The sequence below is a fragment of the Orussus abietinus genome, unplaced genomic scaffold (genome assembly GCF_000612105.2).
Source record: "Orussus abietinus isolate OABI.00-Male unplaced genomic scaffold, Oabi_2.0 scaffold4, whole genome shotgun sequence".
Classification (NCBI taxonomy): Eukaryota; Metazoa; Arthropoda; class Insecta; order Hymenoptera; family Orussidae; genus Orussus; species Orussus abietinus.
The window spans coordinates 2,850,990-2,875,411 of record NW_019396014.1 but is presented as its reverse complement, the minus strand read 5'-3'; the positions used below and the strand labels follow the sequence as shown (position 1 = coordinate 2,875,411).

The window sequence follows — 24,422 nt, the reverse complement described above, 5'->3', positions numbered from 1 at the left end:
GGTGCACTCGGTGCATTGCACCTGCGCCTCTCCGGTCCGGGCCGAGGCCCAAGGCCAATCAGCGCCGTTAAACTCGAGGTGCACTTTCGCTGCACCGCGGTGACGCTTTCTTCCTTTCCCCGGTGCAGGTGCATCTGCCTCGCTATTCCTAACCATATATGCTCCTTATCATCAGTTATCTCCAAATCGACCGAAACTCGGTGCATTTTCGAATGCATAAAATTCTTTGCATCGAATTCTTTTTCCAGTTTATTTCAGCGTCGAGATGCGAGGGCCTTTCAAGGCACTTAAGAGATCGGACTCCAAAAATCCGAGCCGAAGACCCCTTTTCAAAAAGCGACCCCAATTTATTCCCGACCGAGAGCACTCTCGGCCCGAGCACCGATTCACCCGAATTGCGCAAATCTCGAGACGACCACCAAGGGTCGATTATCGCCACGAGGATTCCTCGCTCTTGAAAGCAAGGATCACCCTTTTTTTTTTTGTAATCCTTTTCCCCATTTTTTTCTTTTAACCCGTCCGTCCGGTTCCTGGATTTCTCGCGTGCCCGAACGTGGTCCGATAAGTCCCAGTCGTGATAACGCCGCAAATCGGCACGTGCGAAAGCGAGGGAGAGAAAGTACCGAGCACCTAGTTCGATAATTATTTTTCCTGGATGTACTTACGATTTTAAAAGAATTTTTTTTTTCCTCTTTCTCTCGCAATCGGTAGAGGGCTCGGTGATAAGGCGCAGAGAATAGAACACGGGAATATCGATCGGCGCAGATGAGGCTGAAGTAGCGATGGCAGCTGTGTGCCTCGTGGCGTACGCACGGCTCTCGAGTACCGAGATATGGGTCACGGTATGACCGCGCAATGAACAATGCATAGGTACCCGGCATTGTCGCCGCCGAAGGGGGGAGTTCGTGCGTTATCGAGAGATCCTGGATATCGGCGCCCTCCTTCCTCTTGCGACCTCTTCCGTTCCGGGAAAAGAGATGATCACCCGTAAAAGTCGAAAATTCCGTCTTCACCGTAGCTGATCGATTTTATAGAACTTGTGCACGGGAGAATTGGTTTCACTCCATATCTCTATATCTCTATATATATATATATATATTCATATGGAGGAAAGGATGCTGGGTCACTAAAAAATTAGTGCATCGAATTTTCCTGGATTTTCGATTTTTCTCTTAATTTTCTCTAACCCGATGGCGGCCTAGGCGACGCCAGCCACCGGGTATACATTTGACGCGGGCGCGTTGGCGAAGTGTGTCTTGAAGTAGGTCAGGTCTCAATGGTATATATGCGTGTTGGTGTGCGCGTACGTGTACGCGTAGGCGAGGGTGTGCGGGCACGCTCACGAGTGCGGTCTCGTGTACGCACGCGGGGATACGCGCGGGGGTGTGCGCCGGCAAGTGGCGCGCCTACGCGCGGCCCGGAGCACGTGTACGTAGCCAGGAATCGCGGACGTGTAGGTGCTCCTATCTTTGAACTATGCACGTCCAACGGCACCGCTTACGTGCCACCGACGCCGCCGGCACCACTTTTGCGGGCGTCGTCGACGTCGACGTCGGCCAGGAGTATTTGCCCCAATCGAGGCTCTCGAGAACCGCGGCGAAGCGACGCCGACTTAACCGGGACTCTGGGTTAGGTCGGCGCGAGTGTCCATGATTTTTCGACAAATTGAAACCATTGATTTTTCCAATAATTGAATTTTTTAGCACATGCCCCATGTTATCTCGAGTCTCAATGATTTTTTAGAGAAATTCAGATTATTGATTTTTCCAATAATTAAGTTTTTTAGGATGAGCCCCAAGTGTTACCCCGAGGCTGATTAATTTTTTGACGGATCGAAATCATTGACGCTCCCAGTAATTAGATTCCGCGGTACGAGCTCGAAATTCAGGGAAGAGTGGGATCGGTGGTCGAAAGGGGATTACGTAAATCTCGGGAAGAATTGCAAGGTGCAGGGAGGGACGGGGCGAATAGGTGACGACCTAACGCAAGTCGAGGCGGAGTGACGCAAGCTAACCTAGTTTAGGCCAATTTGTCCGACCAACCGCGAGTCCCCGCAGGTTCAGGTGCGCCTGCGGCCGGCTGCACCTGCGGCTATCCAATTTCCGTGCCCGTTTATCTCGGCCGCGCGCTCTCGATTTTCGAGGTTCTCCCTTATCGTCGCGTCCTCCCTCGTCCTCCTCTATCGACCTCCCCCACTTCAAGACTCTCCAAAACGCAAAACTTTTACAAAAACTGTACATTGACCCCGCAAGGTCCCACGACACCTCGTGCATCGCAAGTGCATCCTTCCGCGGGTCGCGGCACCTGCGGCCGCGGAACCGCGTTTCCTCCGCCGTCATTCGGCCGCTCGCCGAGTTCGGTAAGTGAACGAGCCAGGGATAATAACCGAGGCGGCGTTACACTTAACCCACACCGGCGCGCAATTGCACGGGCGCGATCGTAAATTCCACCGTCGGCGGGCCGCGAGTGAGACGTACCGACCGCGTGGACGGCCGCGCGAATTCCGCCCCGGAATTCCGGGGGAATTCTCGAGGAAGGAAGCCCCCTCGGGATTTCCCAGCGATCGGATCCTCCCCAGGACCCCGGAATTCCCCCACCCACGCGGGTGAAGTTGCGTCTTCGAGAGAGAGAAAAAAAAATAGGACAACTCCGAACAATTGCAAATTGCAGGATTAAAATGGGAGACGGACGAAAAAAAAAAAATAAAATCCATCGTCGATTTGTTACAGGGAATTCCGACATTGGGTTTCCTTCGGGACGCTCGGAGGGGTAGCGACGGAAATTTATACCGAGCGAGATAAATACCGCCCGTTCCGCAGGGCAGAGATTTCCTCGGTTTTTCGAGTCTATTTTCGCGGGTGGATTTTCTTTTCTTTTTTTTCTCTCGCTCGGATACGCGCGGAGTGATTCACGAGGTAAATCGGAGAAACGGAGAGACGGCGAACGAGCCTCGGTCGAAGAACGGGATAAATCTCGAGGCCGCGATGAGCGATGACGCGGGTCGCGACACCGGGATAAAGAGCGGCGGGAGGTGGGGGAATTGAGAAAAAAAGATTCTTCGGCTAAGTAGGTTGCTCATTGAACTTCCAGGAAAAAGATAATCCTTGCATCTGACGCGCTGGCCGCGACCGGCGGACACGCGATAGGAGGAGACGAGAGAAACGGCAAGCGCGCTGGACCAGGGATGCTGCGCCGCGGATCGCCACTTTTCCCGTGGGAGAGGCCATAACGACGTGCCAATTGCCTCGTATTCCGATTTTTCCCCATTTCCCTACCGATTCCTCCGAGTCGAGGACATAAACGGGGGGTTTTGATCTCCCCGAGAGGTAGGAATTTTCGGGATTTTCTCCTCTTCTAATTTCCCCAAACGCGAGATATCTCCATCCTCCGGGTTGGAAAAATATTTTCCATCCCCGCCGAAGGGGGGGGGTCGGTGGCGTATTTTTACGGGGGATTTTCCGTGGACGAAAATCCCCTCCTTTGGCGCGAAAATCCCAGCTGACGAGGAAAACGAGAGCATGGAGGCGAGGGGGAGACCGGGAATACTGGCACTATAAATACGGTCGACTTATTAAGCCGTATTTTTAAACCTCCGGGAACTCCTCGTAAATCTGCCGCGCGTCAAAAGTGAAGTGCAGCGCGTTGGCCCCTTCCGATGCACCGGGGGCGAGACGCTGATGGGTGCATCGCTTTTTCGGGGGCCCGGCTGACAGCCGGATCGAAACGATCGAGCCACACCTGCCACGTGGCGCGTTAATTCTCACCCATTGTGGAGGAAAAAAGGAGAAAAGGGACCACGAAGAACACCCTTCGGCGCCCTTTTCCCTCCCGAGCATTACTTTTGTACCGTTGCGCCACTCGACCTCGTCCTTATCAATTCGGGAAAATTAATTAAAAAATTGTCCGATCGCGTGGAATGGAGGAGCTCGAAAAATCCCCCCGTGAGCCATGTCCCCGTCTATGCACCTGTCCATGCACCCATCCGTACCTGCGTATCGATGCATACATGGATACACTTCGTAGCGTGGTATTCGGCAAAAAGATAACGCCGATAGCGGCCGTGATTATCCGTAATTTGCGGTGGGGGCCTAGCCGTGAATACAATCTATTATTACATCGCCCTCGAGGAGGATATGGAGGCTATAAGGAAGATCCTGACCCTCATGAAATTTCATTTTTTTAATAAGAAATTTTACAAATACCTAGAAACAAATTAAAAAAATAAATTGAAATTTCCTTATATGAATTTCTTTGTATCTCCTATATTCACGTTTGTCAAGTTTAAAGCGATTCGGTAAACCCTCAGTTTGGAGAAAATCTTCATAAACGGGACCACTTTCGCATCACCTTAAGGAGAACGTCTCGTCGATCGAGGGCTTCGATAGGCGGGATTTATTATTTTTATTTATTATTCCGAATTTCGGTTTAAGGTTCCCACCGCGAGGTCGTCTTTTTTTTCCTCGGACCTCCCTTGAGCACTATAGCTGCATTACGGGGCGGTGCACTATAGCTGCATTATGGGGGGAACCATGCATTATAGGAGCGGTGCCAAAAACCGGTCGCGGCGGCCGCTTAGGAGCCGGGCTCGGCCTAAACCCTTCCTCCCTAAACCCCAGGGCCGGTCTCTAAACTGAGCCATCCGAGATTAATTCAATGCGAAACTAGTCATTCCAGTCCCACGACCGGCAGACATTGCGGCCCGGTCGCGCCGCTCGGCTCGGCTCGGCTCGGCTCAGCCTCGTTCTTTGGTGTCGCACCTCGGTCAGGTTTGCCCCTGCCGAGGACGCAGGATCCAAGACGAGGGACGCGGGGACGCGCCGATGCGACGCGACGTGAGAAATAAAAGGAATTTCGAAAAACCGAGCAAAAAGAACCGGCGATCTAAACGAATAAACCGAGCGCGCTCCTTGGCCTCGAAGGACCGCCGCGTCCAGGGACGTCGACGTCGGGACGCTGGGTGTCCTTTGTCAAATTTCCTGGATCAGAGAAAATCGAACTCCGAATTGTTCTTTCGAATTTATTTATTGGCCTCCATTGCTACAACAAAATTCTGCGATCAAGTGCGTAGAAAGAAATGTAGGAGTAAACGAAATTCGTTTAAATCGACGATATAATTTTTCTTCGCTGCAAAATAATTGTTTCTTGCAATTATATATACATGATTAAGGTGACGATATACGTTTGTTTCGGTCGTCTAATATTTTTTCCCAGTGCGTGGATTTTTTTAAGACTCGTAATTTCGGAGGACCTAGGAATTGTCCCTGAAGAAAGTCGGTCAAAGAGTAGTTAATCCGAATGAATTTAATGAACGAAACTCAGGGATTTGAAAAACGTTCTCCATCTTGCAAAGTGCCGAGGGAATTACCTTTGACGAGTAGTTTTCGAATTTTCACCACGTTCCGCGGTTAAAAGTTCCGCCGCGAGAGAACTCTCGCGGGGCTTTATTTACCGAGCATTTAGTCGCAAGGTTTACGGTCTCCATAATGCGCCATATGTTAATAAAGCTCTGTCTTTAGTGTCGGTTTTTATTTTACGGTACAGCGATCACTCGCTCTTTATGCTCCTAATTACCATCCGCGCGCGAGAGCGTTGCGGTAATATTTCTACCCGCGTTTGCTCGCCGACATCTTGGCGAGCGGGAATTAATTTCGAATAAAACCTGGCATTATCGAAACTCGAGGAGCACTGGGTGTTGATCATTTAATCGTTAATCGCTCGAGCGCACGATAGGGCGTACATTTCCGAGGTCGGCGGAAAGATCTAATCGTTACGTCTCGTTTTACAGTCCTTTCCAAAATCCCGGGATATTTCCAAATCGTTGTAAGACTCGAGTCGATCCTAACCTAGAAAAAGACTTATCCCGTCAACCTCGAATTTCCTGCCCTGCAGCCAGGAATCTCAGCTCGGCAGCCCTGTGCACGTCGAAAAATGGTGCACTCGCAAGACCGACTGGCCACTTTTTGTCCGTAAAATCCTTGGACGCACAATACCATTAGAAAGGATCCGAGGGAAATAAAGAAATATTTATTGTGCCCGGCTAAGTGTGTCGACGCAGTCGGCATTCCCGAGCGACGCGGTGCATCTCGCCGATGCACTCGGCCTGACTGAGACTTATGAACTCCTCGAATCGGATTAAGAAAAAAAAAAAAAAAAAATGGAGTACCATATTTCAGACGTAATTTCTTTGTTTCTAAAAATCACCCTTTCCGAGATGAATCGTTGGGAGTGATAAGAGGGAAGGTAAAAAAAAAGGACTCGAGCGACACCTAAAAAGAGGGTCCCTGTGAAGGCTCAATTCACTTCGGGGCAAGGTCGGCTGCGCAACGAGCAATGAGATGGCCGATCCGAGACCGATCGTACGTGCATGACCGACGTCGGGCGCCGATTCCGGCCGATTTTAGCTGGTCCTTCACGGCCAATTTGACTTTTTCGCCCCGGCTCGGTTTTTCGACCGGGCACATCGCACGGTAATTAACGCCGCCGACTTTCCGAGCGGAGAGTCGACCGGCGACAAAAAGGCCCCCTCTCTCGTTATTGGCTCCGCTTCGGTTTTTAGGTCGAGTCCCGATTAATTTTCATGCCGCCCCCTGCCCCCCCGCGAGGCCGTAATGCACTCTTTCCGATGCACCGGCGAGCCGACTCGCCGACTCCTCCCGACGATTTTCAAGAAATATCTCAGAAAATCATTTAACTCCGAATCCACCTTTCTCAGAGATATCCGAAAAAGAAAATTCCAGAATTTTTTTGGAGAACCTCGAAGAGAGGGAAAATCGACTCTCGAGACTTTTCTTTGGGATTTATCCGGTAATTTGGATCTCGGCTCGTTTCTCGAGATTTATCCTCGTTGCTTCCATTTTCGGACGGAGATTCGAATTTTAGATATCCTGGAGAAGGGAGCCAGCCGACGTGCGCACCTCTTTTGGACCGCTCTGTATGACAACATGCTATACGCTGGCATTGAGGTGTAGCTGGCAGAATAGGCTAACTAACCAACTAACCACGAGACGTCAGTAGGACAGTGAAAGGCGACCTAGACCAAGTCTCCGTTCTCCACCACCAGCTAAGAGCAACGAGCGCGCACACCGGGGCATGCGCTTCCATCCATGTGCCGGTAATGCGCAATCGCGGAGAGTGTCCTGCACTGCACTTGCACGGCCCCGAGTGCTCCTACATGGACGCAGAGACGAAGGATTAAATCCCCTCTAAATCGGACCTAATATGCCGGACTCGACCTACAAACCCGTCACATTGCCAATGATAACGTATCATTGGCGACTCGTCGGTTTTCAGGGTGGCGTTTTATTTTTCTATTCGCGAGGAAAATGGATTAGTGAATTTTTGCCGTTTTCTTTTTTCTTTTCCATCTTCCCTCGGCGGGGAAAGTCGATTCCGTGGAACTCGCTCGGAGCGACTCCCTGTCCGTGAAATGGATCGCCGACAGGTGAGCGCTTCGCCTCGCGGGATCGCGTTTCGAGACTCTCACTTTCGAGAGAGCGAGAGTGAGAGGCCGGCCCTACTTGCTCGACACCCGGTGCATTGCAGCTGCACCGCGGGCTGCATCGTCGGCGAGCACTGCCGGGGAAATGAGGAAAGTCGTGCGCCGACGAAAGCGAGATGACACCGACGCGTGCGCGACAGGTGCGCACCTGTAATCGCGCCTCGAAGCTGCATCTCGGATTCCGAGCCGTGCAAAGTGACACCGCGAGGTCTAATCTCCCAACAGTCGAGAGAAATGTTTTACAAATGATACTACGTGAGAAAAAAAAAATCAGGAGCTGCCGCAATCCTTTAGATACTTCGATTTATCTTTTTGAGATCTAAATGAGAATGTATGAATGGAGTTCCGTTCGGTGACTAAAATTTAAATAAAGGAAATTCAGGCTAACCGTAATTTTGGTCGGGTTTTTGTTGAAGGTTGATCGACCTCGCGCGTCCGGGAGGAGGTTGCTGAAATCCAGGAGGACTTCTTCGAGGACCTAGGTTTCCCGCGGGACCAAAATGGCGGGCGAGGACACGCAGATGTTGGGAAACGGCGCGGCGGAGACGCTCGCGATCATCCCTCCGGGGACCAAGATGGCGAACGGGGACGCGGTGCTCTGCACCAAGCACAACAACAACGGCTCCATCCCGAATGGGAAGATCCTCGAGATCACCGCGGAGAACGGGAAGCTGATCGGGCTGGATGAGAAGTCCGGCAGCCTCCACACCGAGTTCGACGAGGCCGACGTCTCCTGTGGATGGGGACCCTGCAGACCCCACTGGTTGCAGTATTTCGCCACGAAGCAGGCGTTCCTGGTCATCTTCTGCGTCACTTGGGTTGGTTTCCGGACATTTCCTCCCCCCGATTCTCGATATCGATGCCCATTTCGCAAATTTAAGGAACGACAGGAGTGTAGGAATAATTTTGTCATTTTTTTTTTATGAGAGAATTAAGGATGAATTCTGGGGTTGCAGGTGCTTCAGGGCATGTATTACACGTACTTCGTCTCTGTGATTACGACGATCGAGAAGCTGTTCCAAATCCAGTCGAAGACCACGGGGATCATCATGTCGGCCACGGAGATAGGCCAGATAGGGTCTTCCCTTTTGCTAACGTACTACGGGGGTCAAGGCCACCGGCCGAAGTGGATCGCCTGGGGGATGATCCTCTTCGCCGTGAGCTCCTTCACCTGCTCCATGCCGCACTTCATTTTCGGCGAGCAGCTGATCCACCAGAACGAGCTGCTCTTCAGCGGCGTGGGGCCCGGGGTGGACGAGAACGGCCGCAACACCACCGACCCCGTCCCGGCGAATCTCTGCAAGTACCAGGATCGCCCGGAGAACATGACGTCGGACCCCAACGGGTAAGGGAAAAAAGAAATACTCGGAACCATAGAGGGTTCTCAGGATTCGGAATGAGCCTGGAGACGCTCAAACTCCTGGGGACCGGGAACTCGAAGGGGAACTTTAAGAGCCGCTTGAAGAGCAACTTCGCGACTTCAAGTTCTGCCAGGGGTGAACCCGACTCCACGTGGAGTATCTCTAATCTAGTGGCAATCCTGATTTATAAAACCTGCCCGGATTACAATAACCGAGCCCGGCTCGTTATTTATCATGCCAGACGCTATAAATCTGCTGATAAAAAAAAAGGAGAAAGAAGGAGAGAGGAAGAGGCTTTTCGTCCGAGAGTCGTCGCGGGTCTTTTCAGGGTCGACCGGCTTCTTCGGGGTCCCGGGGCACGTGGATTTTAATTCGATGGTGAACCTGGACGCTTTCGATTTTAGGTGGCTCCTGGCGACGACATCCTCTCATGCCCAGGGCGACTCGACGGCCTACTGCGAGGGCGAGTTCCTGAAGGAGCAGAGGATCCAGAGCAAGATCACGACGGTGGTGCTGGCCATCTTCTTCGTCTCTCTGCTAGGGGTAGGCATGGGCCAGACGGCGGTCTATACTCTCGGGATCCCCTACATCGACGACAACGTCGCCAGCAGGGAGAGTCCCCTCTACTTCGGTGAGTCGACCCCGAAATTACAGGGTCTCGTTACGCCTTAACGGGGACCATCTTCAGGGATAACGTATGCTCCTCTCCGTACGCATCCATCGCCAGTTATTAACCACAGTTCTCCTTCAGCGATCACCATCGGTGTCAGGATCCTGGGACCAGCGCTGGGGTTCATCCTGGGGTCCCTCTGTACGATGCTGTACGCGGATCTCTCAGCAGACCCACAGATCACGCCGACCGACCCGAGATGGGTCGGAGCCTGGTGGCTGGGTATGGACCATTTCATTTTTCTCCCTTTACTCGACTTCCAGATATTCCGGAGAAATCCCCGTCCACGTCCTTTCCGACCTCTCTGTCGATCCAGAGTGCCCCAGGAAAATGTCAAAGCTTTGGGGTAGGTCCAGATCCTCGGTCGGCTCCAAGCCCAGAGATAAAATTTCCAGGCCCACCAGAGATGAAATTTCCAGAAATTCTAGAGATGAATCTCCAGCGATAGAATTTCCAAGGATGTAATTTCAGCGGGTTCGTTTTTAGGTTTCTAAGGTTTTAGTCGCAAGGCCCTGGGGTAGGTCCAGATCCCAGGTAAGTTCCAAGTCCAGAGATGAAATTTCCAAGCCCCCCAGAGATGAAATTTCTAAGCCCACCAGAGATGCAAATTTCAAGGGATGTAATTTCACGACGTGGGCTCGTTTTTAGGTTTCTGGGGTTTTATTCCCCCGGGTGCCGTTTACTCTTCGGGGTCCCATCATCGGGGCCCCTTCAGCCTCCGCCGTAGAACCATCTCGGGATCCTCGGTTCTCACGGTGGCGAAAGTGTCTGGCGAATTAAAAATATTCCGCGACGTGCCCCCAGCAGGCTGGCAGCGAAAATATACTTTGGCGACTCCCCCTGCGAGTCTCGCTTTTACGAGCGGCCGTTCGGTTTTTTAGGGGCTCGCCCCTACCGGGGCCGCGGGATCATAATTCAAGAGGAGCATCCCCTCTTCGGGCCTCGATGCCTTCTTTTCTCGAAGTGGTTTCCGAAAATACCCGCGCTCCTCCCGCGGCTAAGCCGGTGAATCATAGCGGAACCCGGGGCATATTTCGGCTCCTCGGGGCGCCCTTCGGGGTCCCAGGGGGAGGTATATCCTCCCGAGCTTTTTTACCGCCGATTTCGAGTGCCGGCCTCTCGGACCTTCCCTCCGATGCGTGCCTCGAAATCGCATGAATATTAACGACGCTTCCGATTTAGGCCCGCGGCTCGCGCCTGCCTCCGATTCCGATCAATGCCCACTATTTTTGGCAGGCTGCTTTGCTCCTCCGCTGACGTCGATTCCTGGGGACCTCGTCATTTGTATTTTAATATTCACCGTATTTTAATATACTTCTTCGTAATTTTTTTTTATATACATTTTATAATGACCGAACTGCTTCTTCCAGGTCTAGTCCTGATCTCAGCGATGCTGATGCTGGTCAGCATAGGGATGTTCGCCTTCCCTTCGAGGCTGCCCTCCAGTAGGTCGCCCCCGGAAAGGTCGGACTCGAAGAAACCTAGTCTTAGGGGTGAGTGATTTTATTTTCACTTCCCGCAATTTCCGAGGATACTTTTCCCCGGCGACGTCCCGACAGCCGGAAGCTGTCCCTCCTCAGGAAGTCGGGATAACATCGGGTCGGCTTTAGGACCACCTTATGCGTGATGCGCGTGTAAAATGGCGAAGGACCTCCTCCAAGGACGATTCGGGGATTCTTGGAAGCGAATTTCGTCGGTCGCGATCGGTTGGCCGTAGATTTCGCGCGAAGCCTTCTCGGGATACCGAGAAGGGTATGGAAGGGCCCCCGAAGTTCCTCGAACTGAGCGACACCGAAGCAACACCGTTTAACTGCCAGGAGACTCGAAGATGTAACGAGGATTATGGCCCGTATTTCTCATCGCGCATTTTAGCGCCGGATATGCGCAGCCATTGGCCAACGTCGCCATTTTCGACGCGTTAAACGCGAGTCGACCTATGTGCGTACGTAAAATACTGGAAAGTCCGCCGTTAAAAGTGGACTCCGTGTCCCCGTTCGGAGGCGAAATCGTAAAGCGAGCGGAACGGCTCGAAAAGTCGCGCCTCCCCACCCTGACGAGGACCTCGAAGAGGAGCCCGAAGTGCCGGTCCTCCCCGGTACCCTCCTCCTCTCCCGGTTAATGATTTTTTTAAGGCCCACTCCCGACTCGCGTAATCCCTACCGACGGAATAAATTAACCCCTCTCCTATGGTCGCGCCTTAAAGTCGCTGGAAATTACCCAAACCTTGATCGGATCCAACGACCGTCTCCCTCTCCTCTACCTCGCTCCGGGGCATCCCTGTAACGCGTAAATCCACATTTGCCTTCCGATCAATTACCGAAACGGAACCTTCAAAATCTAACAGTTTTTGGGGATGTTCAACGACTTCCACGTGATTTCAAGGGTCAAGGTCAATGATTTCCTGCGGGAATTTCGTTTAAAATGGCCCGGAGGATTGGCCAAAAAGCGGAGGTCCTCCACGTGTCAGGTTCATAATGGTACCGAAGGATTCATGGGCTCAAGTGGGGGTGGTTCGTTTTCGGTTCCCTTGTCTCGATTCTCTTACCCCGATCCCACTCTTCGGGTTCCTCGGCCTTTTTATAAGGACTCGTCGAAAATTCCCGAATCCATTTACCCTCGCCGGTCCTCGTTTGATCGAGTCGGTGGCGAACCCACACTGCTCGCCCACACCCACACGCGGCCTCACTTAGGGCCCACGTGTGCCCGCGTGGCAGCCACAGTGTGTGTTAATAATAATGACTGACCGACTCGCGCACGAGGTGGGGCAAGTTCACGGTCATATCATGCCTGGAAGCGGGGGACACGTGACGGCGCGGGGCGTCGCGGGGCGTCGCGGGGCGGGGACGCCGCCGAGAGAGACCTATCTCGGCTGTCTCGTACACCTCGTAAGGCCGACATAGTGCACGGTGCCCGAGACGCCACCAAAGTGCTGCGTGCTGATACGCTCCGCCCGATACGAGCAGGGCCGGACCCCGACACCCGAAATGGGCCCCTCCTTCGAGGAAAAAAAACGCAACGTAACCTCCGCGAAAATAATAAGTATCATTCCGTTATCAAATTTAATTCAAGATCTTACGCACTATTATATAATACAATATTCATAGATGTACAGGGCGGAAGGACTCGCCGCGGTTTTTATACTCCACGGGGTAATTTCTTCAATTAATTGTCATTACAAAAGGCGAGGGGTATGGATTTTCTTCAGCCCTGTATTTATATGCACGTGGTTGATGAATCTTGAGGGATGTATGCAGAATGCGGAACGGAGGGCAAGGGGCAGGGAAAGGTTAGGGTTGGTTTTTCGCTCCAGGTAATGGGCGCGGAGATTTGTACCGGCGATCGCCGCTACGTGCGCCGAGGCGCGGCAGTTCCGAGGATAATAAAGCCGATGAAGAAACGAAGGGACCTGGATGATTGCGTAGTTCGTTAGTTCCGCACGCACGGTCCCCGATGTCGATTACGCGGATCCCCGCTCGCGACTGCCCGGGATTTCCCCCACGGTTCGCGGGGTTGCACCCGGTAATGCGTAGAGCGTGACGTCGGTCACGTTTGTCTACTCATGGTCTATGGGAACATCTATGCGACGTTGCCGCAGCGCGAACCGATCCCCTCCATCTTGTTTTCGCGTCCCTCGGAGGAGAGATAAAATTCTTTCCAGATTCTTAATTAGGGAAACGTATTTTCTTTTAATTCTCTTTGGGGTTTCATGGGAAAATTTGTCGACGATTGTCGGAGACATTGGGATCGATCGATCGTTCGACATGGTCAATAGGATGAAGGAAATGAAATTAAAGGATCTGTACGGAATACCTGCGCCTTGTCGTTTTCCCTTTCCATCTCGAACTCGTGCTGATAATTTCAGATATTCTATTTATTTCCTCTTCATTCGGGCTTGATGGGGATTTTTTTTGGCGATGTTTCCCGGAGAAACGGGGAGTGGTCGGGCTTTGGCGCCGATCGATCGATCGACGATCGACGGCCGCGACGTCGCAGGTGCACTCTAGGTGGGAAACAGGTGCGCACAGGGGAATCGGTAGATCTGGCAACCTTGAAATCCACGGTGTAAACCCGCTGGCTGCTGCAGGACCAATGAACCAGCGAATTGCCGCGCACCTGTGTGAGAGTCTATCCGAGTCTATCCGAACCTATCCGAACCTATCCGAGCCTATCTTAACCTATCCCAACGGAGACTCCGTCCGCTGAGCTATGCACTTGCCCTCTGCATCGCCGAGACCGTTGAGCAGAAATTATGATCTTCGATAATTCAATTATTGAGCGAAATAAAAATGCAGAAGTACCAAGAGGTACGGTAGTTAAAAATAAAATCAGACCCGTCAGACCGTACAGCGAATTTTTATTCGACGGATCAGTTGTGCAGGAGGGAATTACACCATTCGCATAAAAATGTCATTGCGATGGCTGGGAATTTTTTTTCCTAATGAAATATGCCGGAGCAACGACCCTGCCTTTCATTTCGCCCCCTCTCCGGGCGATCTGAATAATCTCGCGGATTCGTTTCATTGAATATATTAATAGTTTATCGGTCTTATCCATATCGACGCGATAGGCGTAAGGGTATCGCTGAGCTGCATTCGTAGAAACGTAATGGGCCATCGGGGATAAGAGTTCGCACCTCCACCCAGGGTCTAATCTGGTCGGTTTACCGAAAATCCCATAAATTATTCCGGATAATTGGGGCAGTTTCCTCGGGTCGATCGATGCTTTTGATTCCCTCGGGAGTCTGATTTTCAACCGAATGTTCTCTCGTTCCAGACTTCCCGAAAGCGGTGAAGAGACTGCTGAAGAATGACATACTGATGTTCCGTACAGCCAGTAGCGTGCTGCACATCCTGCCAATCGCGGGATTATACACTTTCCTGCCAAAGTACCTCGAGAGCCAATTTCGCTTGCCAGCACATCACGCGAACATGATCTCAGGTACTTGCGATTCCTCTCGAGACGCGCCTAAGGACCCGGGCCCGAGTATCCTTAGACCCGAGGTGTGTCCTGATGCGTATGCTTACGGTAATCCGCAATGACCCGGAGGGCTTACTCCGTAAATCTTTGCTTTACGTAAATGGAGAACGAGCCACGCCGTGGCTCGAATCCTCGAGCGAGCTCTCCAGCTTCCACTTTCGATCTCCAGGTCTGACCCTGAAAAACGCGGGATAAATTTCTGATAAAGGGCGGGAGTGAAATTGTCAAAATGGTATCACACTAAAACAGTCCAGGGACTCGTACGAAATTTAATACTTACGCATACGAAATTGACAATTCCGTATACGACTTTCAAATCTTGACCAATGACGCGACAATGCGAAATTTTTCATGCGAATTTATTCCTATGCGACATAATTCGAGGATCGAGACCCAGGCACGGAGAGAGGACGACGGAAATTTTCGGAAATTCTGAAAAATTCTGGAAAATTAATAAGTCGGAGAACCAGGAAGCTCTAAAAAAATGTGGCCATAAATAGGCGCGCCAGGAATAAAAACGCGAATCCGTCGAAATGCGACCAGAGGTCTCGGCGAGTCGCCGAGGCTTGTACGAGAAATGATTAATTTCACTTCCTCGTATGTGGGCAGCTTTGCAATTGGCTCTTGCACTCGACCACGGACTGCAAATGAAGCTCGAGTGAACTGCAAGAGGACGGCCGAGCTTTCAATCGATACGAATCGAGTCTCACCATGGGGTTACGATCCAACGATTGGACGATCATCGCCATATTCGCCATTATCAGCCAAATGACATATATTAGTCCTCAATTCAATCACGAGACGCGTCAATGAGACATGCAGACCCTGACCTTCGACATCGCTCGCCTCGTGCCATTTCCCGTGGGATTTCACGACGAACCCTCAACGAAAATTCCCGACGCATTAACTATACTTCTTATTTTCATTTTTGCCAAGATACGAGAATCATATATGACGTTAATTTACATTTTACTAACCACCCGTGATTTACATATCTCGTGGGATTCGGATTTGAGTTGCTACGAATTTCCCTGAATTATTGAGCCGCGTTTTTCCAGCTCGTGGATTCCTGTCGCGCGCTATCAGCGGTCTTATCACGAGGCGACGATTCGCCCACCGTCGGTGATAACTGTTCCCGCTGGCCTCTGGGACACTGACCTAGCCAATGCTAACCTTGATCCTCTTGTTCCAGGTGTCGGGGGTATTTTAGTGATGGGATTAGGGATCATAATTAGCGGCGTCTTCATTTTGAGGGCGAAACCCAACGCCAGGTTCGTAGCGGCATGGATATCCTTCACGGCAGTGGTGTACGCGGTGGGCATGGGAGTGCTGATGTTCATAGGGTGCCCCATGGACGACTTTGCAGGCCTCATCTCGCACTCCGACGGGTGAGTTTCCTTGTTCGCGCTCGAACGCGGTCCCTCGACTTCACCAGCGGCCTTGACCTTGCTTTCAGAGTGTCCAGCTTCGAGCCCACCTGCGAGGTTCCCTGCGACTGCGACAGGAACAAGTTCAGCCCGATTTGCGGGGCCGATGGCAAGACGTACTTCTCTGCGTGTCATGCAGGGTGCTCCAATTACACCGTCGTCGATGGCAAAGTGGCCACGGTAATAATTATCTCCAGGAGTTTTATCATAGTTTTTGTATTGATTTTAGAGAGAAGGTGAGGAAAGGAGAGGGTGCCGTCAGAGTGGGTCTCCCGAATAAATTATTAATTACCGCATTTGGGATTGTTGCAGTTCTTCAACTGCCAGTGCATCGGACAGAACCAGACGACGCAGGAGATCACGAGCACTGCCAAGACTGGATACTGCCCCCTCGAATGCAGCAACTTTTGGGTGTACATGATCTTGTTCTCGGTGTTCGTCTTCATCCACTCTACCAGCGAGGTCGGCTCCATGTTGCTGATCTTGCGATGCGTGGACCCCAGGGACAAGGCAATGGCCCTGGGGTTGATACAATTTGCCATCGGACTGTTCGGTAAACTATGCAACATACTCAGCTATGATTCTATGGCGGGGAGAGGCTAAGATTTCCGTTTGATTTTTTCAGGGAACGTTCCTTGCCCTATCGTTTACGGAGCTGTGGTCGACTCGGCGTGTCTTGTGTGGGAGTACGCTTGTGGAGAACGCGGAGCTTGCTGGCTGTACGACTCCAACGTCTTCAGGATGTTCTATCATGGTAGGCGTCTTCGGTTTCCTGGCGAATTTGGGACTTATGGAAAGAACGAGTGGTCAAAGGTAAAGGGAAATAGGGGAGGTAATTTAGGGAAATCTGGTTTTGCAGGCACCACGGGTGGGATCCTGGCGCTGGCCTTCGTGGTAGACCTCGTCGTCTGGTACAAGGCGGGGAGCATAAACTTCGTGGAGGAGCAGGACGGCGAACAGGGCTCCGCCGAGGAGATGGCCACTCTGAAGTCTCAGGACGCCCAGGCCGTGGAGAACGACTATCTATGAAGGCTAGTTTTATTTTTCTGGGAATACCTGTTTAGGCCTGGCCGCAGCGAAAGACTATTAGGTATCTCAGGACCATGGTGGAAGAATCGACGCCTCCCATGGAGCAGGTCTCAGGGGCCTCGTTCGCTGACCCGGTAGAATCGTCGGAGCCAGGTGCTAGTTCGATCGACAATTTGGGAGCTATGTTCCCTCCGGAAGTGCGTCCAAGAGGCCTTTCGTCGGCGTGGAGTTTCGTCATCGACGGACTTGACCTCGGTGACGGCCTCGTGCTGGTCATTCCGGCCGTGCGAGTCTTCGACGAGCTCGTCCTTGACTCCGTTTGCTCAAAACTTTCCGCTCTTCCGTGGCACGAGGACGAGAACGAGGCTCTTCCGTCCCCGGAGGAGACCCTCGGGGGAACCCGAAGAGCTCCTCCTTCGGTTGGACCCTGAAGAGCCGCGTCGACCAGTCGGGACACCTTAGAGCGTAATTACACGATTAAGCGTTGCCATAGGTTAGGTTTATCTTACGTGTAGGTGTAGTCGCTATGCCTATAGTGTGAACGCTTACCCTGAAGAGGGGCGTTTGTGATCTGTACATAGAGGGGCGACTCTGCTCGCTGCGACCTCGGAAGAGAAACATCCGACTCCTTTCCTGCCCTCTAAGACCCTGAAGGACGGTAACAGCTCTTGGACCCGTAGGACTTCTTCGGGATCCGCTTTTACGGATTACCCTTGGAAGCGCCCTTGGGGCTGTTCCTCCTTCTGGTTCGAATTTCGAAAATTCGAAATCGTATTTCCATCTCGCAAGGGAGTTGGGTCGATTCAGTGCGTCAGGACGTACCACTGCGGCTGCACTCTCCACCGCTTACAGCGGTTGCTACTTCTCTTTTTGTGCGAATATCATTGTTAATTGCTTTTTAAGATACGCTGATACGTTATTTGAAAACGATGTTATAAATGGCAGGGTCTTGAACGGTGGAGAACGCATTTGCGGTGGCTCGTTTGGGACTCGTCCCGCGGAACGGTTTTAGTAGGAAAAAGGGAAAGAAAAAACGCCAGGGAAGCAAAACCACGCAATAAATTTGATTTTCGTGCCTAAGTGCAACGGCGCTATCGCACATCCCCGGGTGAAACGGCGAGCCCGTGCATTTATATCTCTCGAGAGATCGAAGTAGTCGAGCGATCGAATTTAATAACGACCCCGGTGCATCCCAGAGTCCCCGAGCGATCTTTGACGACGAGAGGAGTCGCGGGTATGATCGCCGGCGTGAAAAAAATAGTATACGATGATTATAATCCTAACGCAACACTATCGTTATACCTTACCATGCATATGCATATATACATATATATATATATTTATCTACGCATAGATTATATATGATATATACACGGACACAGGAAACTCGATTCAGAGAGCCGTCGGTCATTCCATTCGAACAGTCGTTACGGTTTCTCCTATTTCCTCCTCGTGGTTGAGAGTGGAAATAAAAAAAAAATGCCGCGCATGTAATGGTGTATACTCGCGTTAGGTACGTTAGTTTAAATAATTAAGCATCGCCGATCAGTCTCTGTGCCCGGATCGACCTCGTTGAATCATCCCCTAGAGCTGGTGGGTGTCGTCCCATTCGTGGAAACGCGAAACGAGCGCAGCATTAGTCAACGTATAAACGGATCGGGAAATTAGGGACATCCGAAACGCATTTCCTGTAAAATAGTACTTTACCACACACATGAGAATTACGTATTTCATCGTCAAGTAGTCTGTTAAAGAGTGGCTGCGTGTATTGCGGATTCGAGGGAATGGGAAACGGTGGGATTAGGGGGAGAAATTCGAGAACAATAGGGGAAGGAATTTCGCTGTTTCCACGGCACTCGGAAAATTCGAGGTAACGTCGAATCTCCAGTGTCGTCCTCTTAGGCACTACCGTCCGTCTCGTTTGCGGAGGTGTACTTGCTCGTGTACGCAAGTACCTGTGTACGGTTCGTTTCGAGTGGTGCACGTAATCGTAGATGTTCACCGCGGGTCTTTAATTAGAACGACAGGGCCGATTTTCATAAATTTCGACGGCGCAAGGATGGAAGAGTAATTGCGAGATACATACAACATATTTTTAGATGATTTGACGCAAAACAAAAGTAATAATTATAATGTTACGTGGGGGAGGACGGGGACAAAAGGGGGGGTTAATGATGAATAATACACAAAGGTGGGTTAATAAAAAGTATAGTAAGAGTATTTTAATATCGTACGTTTTACACATGCTCGTCGATGTATGCATTGTCTGCCCGCGTGCTTAAGAGAGTATCCCGAAGATGTTCCGGACAGGAAGTGGGTCCTTTCTTGAAGGACCTTCGAGGAAACACGAGCACAGGGTTGCCACCGAAATGGAAAATTATTTATTCGCATTCAATTTTATACCTCGTAATATTTTATTGCACCGTAGAAAATTTTCGATACCTGGGAGGCTCGGTTGTACGATATAATTTTTTTTTAAACAATTGATACTCGGGAAGGGAATGTTTAACTGATTTTTTTTTTTTATTTAAAAAATCAGTCTCTAAGGCAACTCTGCGGCATCTCATCGATGCTCGACCTGTCCTCATGGCTGCGCGTTTCCGGTTGGGAATTTAAATCAGGTTCAACGTCGCGGTAAACTATCTTGCGAATTGTAATCGATTCAGGGCATTACCATTATGCTACGTCTAACAAAGTTTCGTCGATCGGTACTTGACCGACGTTTCCTGGCTGTTTTTATGAGTCTCGAGTCTTGTCCACCCTAAAACGAACCTCTGAGACATGTGACCTCCGAATATGCACAATCTCCCCTGATTCGGTTCTCCTTTGACTAATTTTTATTGCCATCATTCCTGGAATTGTATAAATTGAAAGTGGCGGACAATTTCTCGGGGCCGTAGGAGCAGCGCGGGAGGCGCAGAAATATCCATATTTTTTGAGAGATTTACGTTGTGGAGATCATGCGACCTCTTTTCTCTCCGACATAAGATGACGAATAAAGTGTCACGGGAATCCATGTCGACCGGGAGGTCGAAACTCGAGGCCAAGTACCGACTAACGACGATACGCGATTAACCAGGAACGAGCGAGAAACGGTAGTTGCATAGTGGCTCCATACAGTAAGCGACCACGACCGAAGCATGACAAAGTCTCTGAGTAATAGTAGTAAAACGCGACGACAGGAGTAAATCTAGTAATAGGGGTAGCGATAAAATAAAAGTAAAGGGTGAAGTTAAATGCAGAGAGTACGGGAAGGCACTACGTAGAGCGAATTCCCGGCTTTTCGAGGACGCCACGCCGAGCCGAGAAATGGCCGCCGCGGCGGTTCCGGTTGGTAAATGACGACACTATTTTTTTTACCGCCTCACCTAAGCGTAGAAACACGCGACGCACTTATATTCTACACATAGGCCGCGCACCTTTGTTTAGGCATCGTACGTAAAATGTTAATCGAGCGAACTATTTAATTCGTATTTAAGTCAGGGAAGTGGTCTAAGATCGAGCTGACAGCGGAGCGACATTTTTCATTGACACGGTTGACCTCGCGCATTAACAATTAACGATATTTTTACAGGAGTTTCTGTTGCTCATACGGGTCGCTAGCGGCCAAGGCGGGGACAGTTCCAGGGGAGTTTTCGATCGTTAGGAAAAGTCGAGGCGGAGCGAGGACCTCCCTGTGACTCTCCTCTGCCGAGGCCGAATCATAGTTTATATACATAAATATATATATATATACATAAATTCCTATTGTTAATACGGAAGAATAGTTTCTGCACAGTCTCTGTTGATAATACGGGTCACTAACAGTGTCTCTTTTATTGTTACGGCAACAATGTCGACAAGTGTTGCTCCGGTGTGTGGACGCGGCAGTTGTCGTATCTCGCTCCTCGATTCGGTTGTGACCGCGCTCCAGCTCCGACAGGGCAACCGGAAAAGGAAGGAAATAACAAATAATAATAGTACATTACACGGTATAGCGCTAGTAATAATAGTATTAATCGGAACGATATAAGAAACAATAATATTCGTCGCCCTCTCGAGATTCGTATTTTTGTATCTAACTCTAACGCAAGAGCAAGGTGTATTTTAATCGTCGCGCGAGACGACCAAGTTACGTCAATCTCGTTCCTATTCTGCGGAGTCGGGCGAAGATGGCTTGGAGGCGATCAGTGGCGGCTTCTGCTTGTACCCAGTGTTCGCTCTGTCCTTGTCGCCCTCGCGGCCCGTAGGTGGGGCGCGAGAGAGACAGAGCGACCACGCAGCGAGGAAACCGCTTCGCTCGTCCCTGCTATGCCGACATCGTCTTCGTCGTTATTCGGTCGATTTCCACGTGTGCTCTGTACAGCAATTATTTTCCCGCCACTGCCTTTCCATGCTGCCGCGATCGTCGAGCTTAAGTTTTGTATCCGAGGGCAGTCGCTTCGAGGCTTCTCCTACAAATCTTGTAATTAAACCCACACGGTCGGCGTGGAGAAGCTTCGCGAGTGACTCTTCTCGTCTCTCTTCTCGTGACGTTTTGGCACAGGAGGGAACGACTTTACGAAGACGTCGCGCGTATTCAGAGCCGATTTCTTCGGGACGAGTTTTGGCTCCTCCAGTCAATCTGTGGGAAATTGACTCAATACCGCGAATTCGCCCTGGATGAGGCGGTCTGCCGTTCACTGCACTTCCGGTTTACTTCTCGAAGAAGGGATTCTTCGAGTCGCCTCCAAAATCTATATTGCGAGCGTAGAGTCCAAGATAGTTCACAATTAACCGTTTACCATAGCGACCGAGAATACTTTATTTCCGAAAAGGTTTACAATGTAAATAAGAGAGTACAATAATTGCCAAATTAAGGAGGCTCGGGGGCAAAATGGCGTGGGACCGCGTCCCGGAACGTGCCCTAAATTTTCATTTCTGTCGTCAGTCAATTTTCCTCCCGCATCGCCAGACAATCGAGAAAAGTAATCCATCTTTATTACTCCGATTACCATTACGCCCTTACTCCTCCGCTCGTTACAATGGAGAAATATTAATGCCATTTTCCTCCGAGCGCCAGATCTACAGGACGTCTATTTACCAGTATACCGGTTAATTTACATATTCGGTAGCTGACGATTTCTCAAAAATGGACACTCGGGAGTGACCAAACTGTGATTTCGACGATCGGTCCAAAAATCTCGTCCATTTAACGGAAATCGTTGAGCCCGTCAGTGCGCAACGCCGTTGTGAAATTACGAAGACTTGTACGATTTGCACGGTCGACGTCTCGACAAATTGTCAATTCCAGGGTACACTTTGCACATTCCTCGTTCTAGCATTTTCGTCCCTCCACGTCGAGTCCGTTTCTCTTCTTTTCTTCGGGGACACTTTGCATTTTGAGGGGATCCATTCTGTTTGATGCTAAACTGTGAAAATGTGAAAACGCCGTCGATTTCCCCCTACGAGCTCGTTTTTGTGATTTCGCAGCAACAAGGCACGCGCACTTACCCTCGGTTTAAAGTTAACGATACTTTTCCCTTTCCCAATTGCGAGTGAAAACGACGAATCTAAGAGGAGGTCGCTAAATACTACGACACTATACATATATTTTAGTAAAAGGATTTATCGAATTAACACTAACGAACACCGTAGAGTACCTTCGCGGCTCCGAGATACAGATTCACCTAATTACCCGGCATAGTTGTTTTAAGTGAACCCATAACTAGTCTCTATAAATAATATACATATTTCTGTGTATATTATACATATATATGTGTACCGCATATGTATATGTGTATATATATGAAGGCGCAATTAATGGTTTAACGCGAGCGGACGCACCGGACGAAGTTAACGTACGCATTGTAAATAATTATACGAGTATATATATACAGAGAGAGGTTGAGAGAGAGAGATGCGAGGATTATAATTGCCATTTACGTGCACGCGTAATTACACTACGACCACTATTACCCTAATTATTATTGCTACCATTAACAATTTTATTACTAATGCTAGAGAACTTTTTGTTTCGACGTAATCGTTACATTTATCTATGCGCATTCGCGATGACGATTTTGAACCTTATACATATGTTTTTATATGATTAATATATATATATACTATACTCTAGATACTATATAACGAAAGAACGGACACGCGTGTCAGGTCTGTCGAAGTCAGACCTAACTTGTAACAAGACTTGTGGGCATGTACTTTTCGGGCGAATTGCGCGTTCTTTGAGAATTGCCGAGGGATTTGGACGATTTTTAATTTTTTTTTTATCTTTACATCTACCTTAACTGTTTTTACACTCTCGACGAGTTGTTCTTTATCGGCTCCTTATCGTTTGGTACGGTCTCCGATGATTCTCTCTTTTTAATTGTATTTCACTCTTCATGCCCGATCTCTCGTACGTATGTACACTCGACATTTCATTATTTTCCGACATCTTTTTAAACAAAAATCTGTAAATAAGTACACTAAAACGAGGGTCCCGAAAGTCATAAGAATTCGAACAAACGTCCGATAAAAGGTTCGCACTTCCAATTGCTCAATCGATCGAAGTGCGCGGAATTACCCTCGCGTCTCCGAAGTGATCTCTGATTTTTCGTTTTTTCTCACCCCCCCGACTTTTTGTAAAACTCTTGTAAAATCCTTTCTCCGCATTTCGTGAAGTCTCTTTATCTCGCCGCGAGGACTCGGCTTTATCTTCCCGGTGAACAGTCCAGAGAAATCGATAGGGTCTAAATAAGTTTACATCACAGGGGATAAATGGTTGTCCTTTGGGTATAATTATAGATTTTTCGCGTCTAATTATCCTTTTCGGCGCCGTTCGTACGGTACTTCCGGTGACATCACGTCGCTGATATTCTGGATTGACGAAAGGGGAGGAAATTAAAGGGGAAATGGAAAGAACAAACCAGATGCGCTCCTTTTCTCGGGTCCTCGCTCGATCCTTATCAGGGGTCCTGGCGAGGACCCCCGAAAAATGGCGACCGCCAGGACCCTCTTGGTATCATGAAATATGAACATCACTGATGTACCTCTCGCGTCTCGTAGTTTAATTAGCCCACGGATTACCGGCCGAGGTGGACTCTTCGAGAGTCCTTTTCGTGGATCCTTTTTGTACATAAGACGCGTGCAAGGACGAGAGGCCGCTCGTCCTGCGAGGCGACTTTTCCTTTTGTACATAGACTCGATTTAATCTCGATCCTTGAGGAGGAATCCTTCGGGAGGTCCTTTCGTGTCCTTTGTACATCTCTTTACCTCTAGCCCGTGTCCTCGATAGCCGCCATCCTGGTAATCCGTGGTTTACGACTGATCAAGCAGCACGCAAGGGTGAAACCGGCGTATTTTGTAATTATATCGTCATCACACATTGTTTGTAATTACACGAGTTAAGGAATATGAATTTGTTTATATAATAAAAGGCGAGTGCCATAATTCAGACTCTTCGGCGTCGTTCTTCGCTTCCTGCTTCTGTCTTAAGGTTA

The 24,422-nt window shown here is 50.0% G+C and overlaps 1 protein-coding gene across 3 annotated transcripts in view; it reads left to right on the top strand.

The window, feature by feature from the left end:
* The window catches only part of LOC105695698 (solute carrier organic anion transporter family member 3A1), a 52,491-nt gene extending 28,113 nt beyond the window's left edge, over window positions 1-24,378 (top strand). For 2 of the 3 annotated variants that reach the window (XM_012417500.2, XM_012417501.2), the window contains 11 exons: window positions 7,915-8,316; window positions 8,455-8,843; window positions 9,264-9,490; window positions 9,611-9,751; window positions 10,900-11,022; window positions 14,303-14,467; window positions 15,699-15,894; window positions 15,963-16,113; window positions 16,246-16,486; window positions 16,559-16,687; window positions 16,793-24,378. In XM_012417500.2, the coding sequence (XP_012272923.1) occupies window positions 7,999-8,316; window positions 8,455-8,843; window positions 9,264-9,490; window positions 9,611-9,751; window positions 10,900-11,022; window positions 14,303-14,467; window positions 15,699-15,894; window positions 15,963-16,113; window positions 16,246-16,486; window positions 16,559-16,687; window positions 16,793-16,962 (2,250 nt within the window). In that variant the 5' untranslated portion in view covers window positions 7,915-7,998 and the 3' untranslated portion in view covers window positions 16,963-24,378. Of the gene's footprint in view, window positions 1-7,914; window positions 8,317-8,454; window positions 8,844-9,263; window positions 9,491-9,610; window positions 9,752-10,899; window positions 11,023-14,302; window positions 14,468-15,698; window positions 15,895-15,962; window positions 16,170-16,245; window positions 16,487-16,558; window positions 16,688-16,792 lie in introns of those variants that run through there. The other variant, XM_012417502.2, reaches the window with a different exon arrangement.
* The last annotated feature ends 44 nt before the right edge of the window (window positions 24,379-24,422 follow it).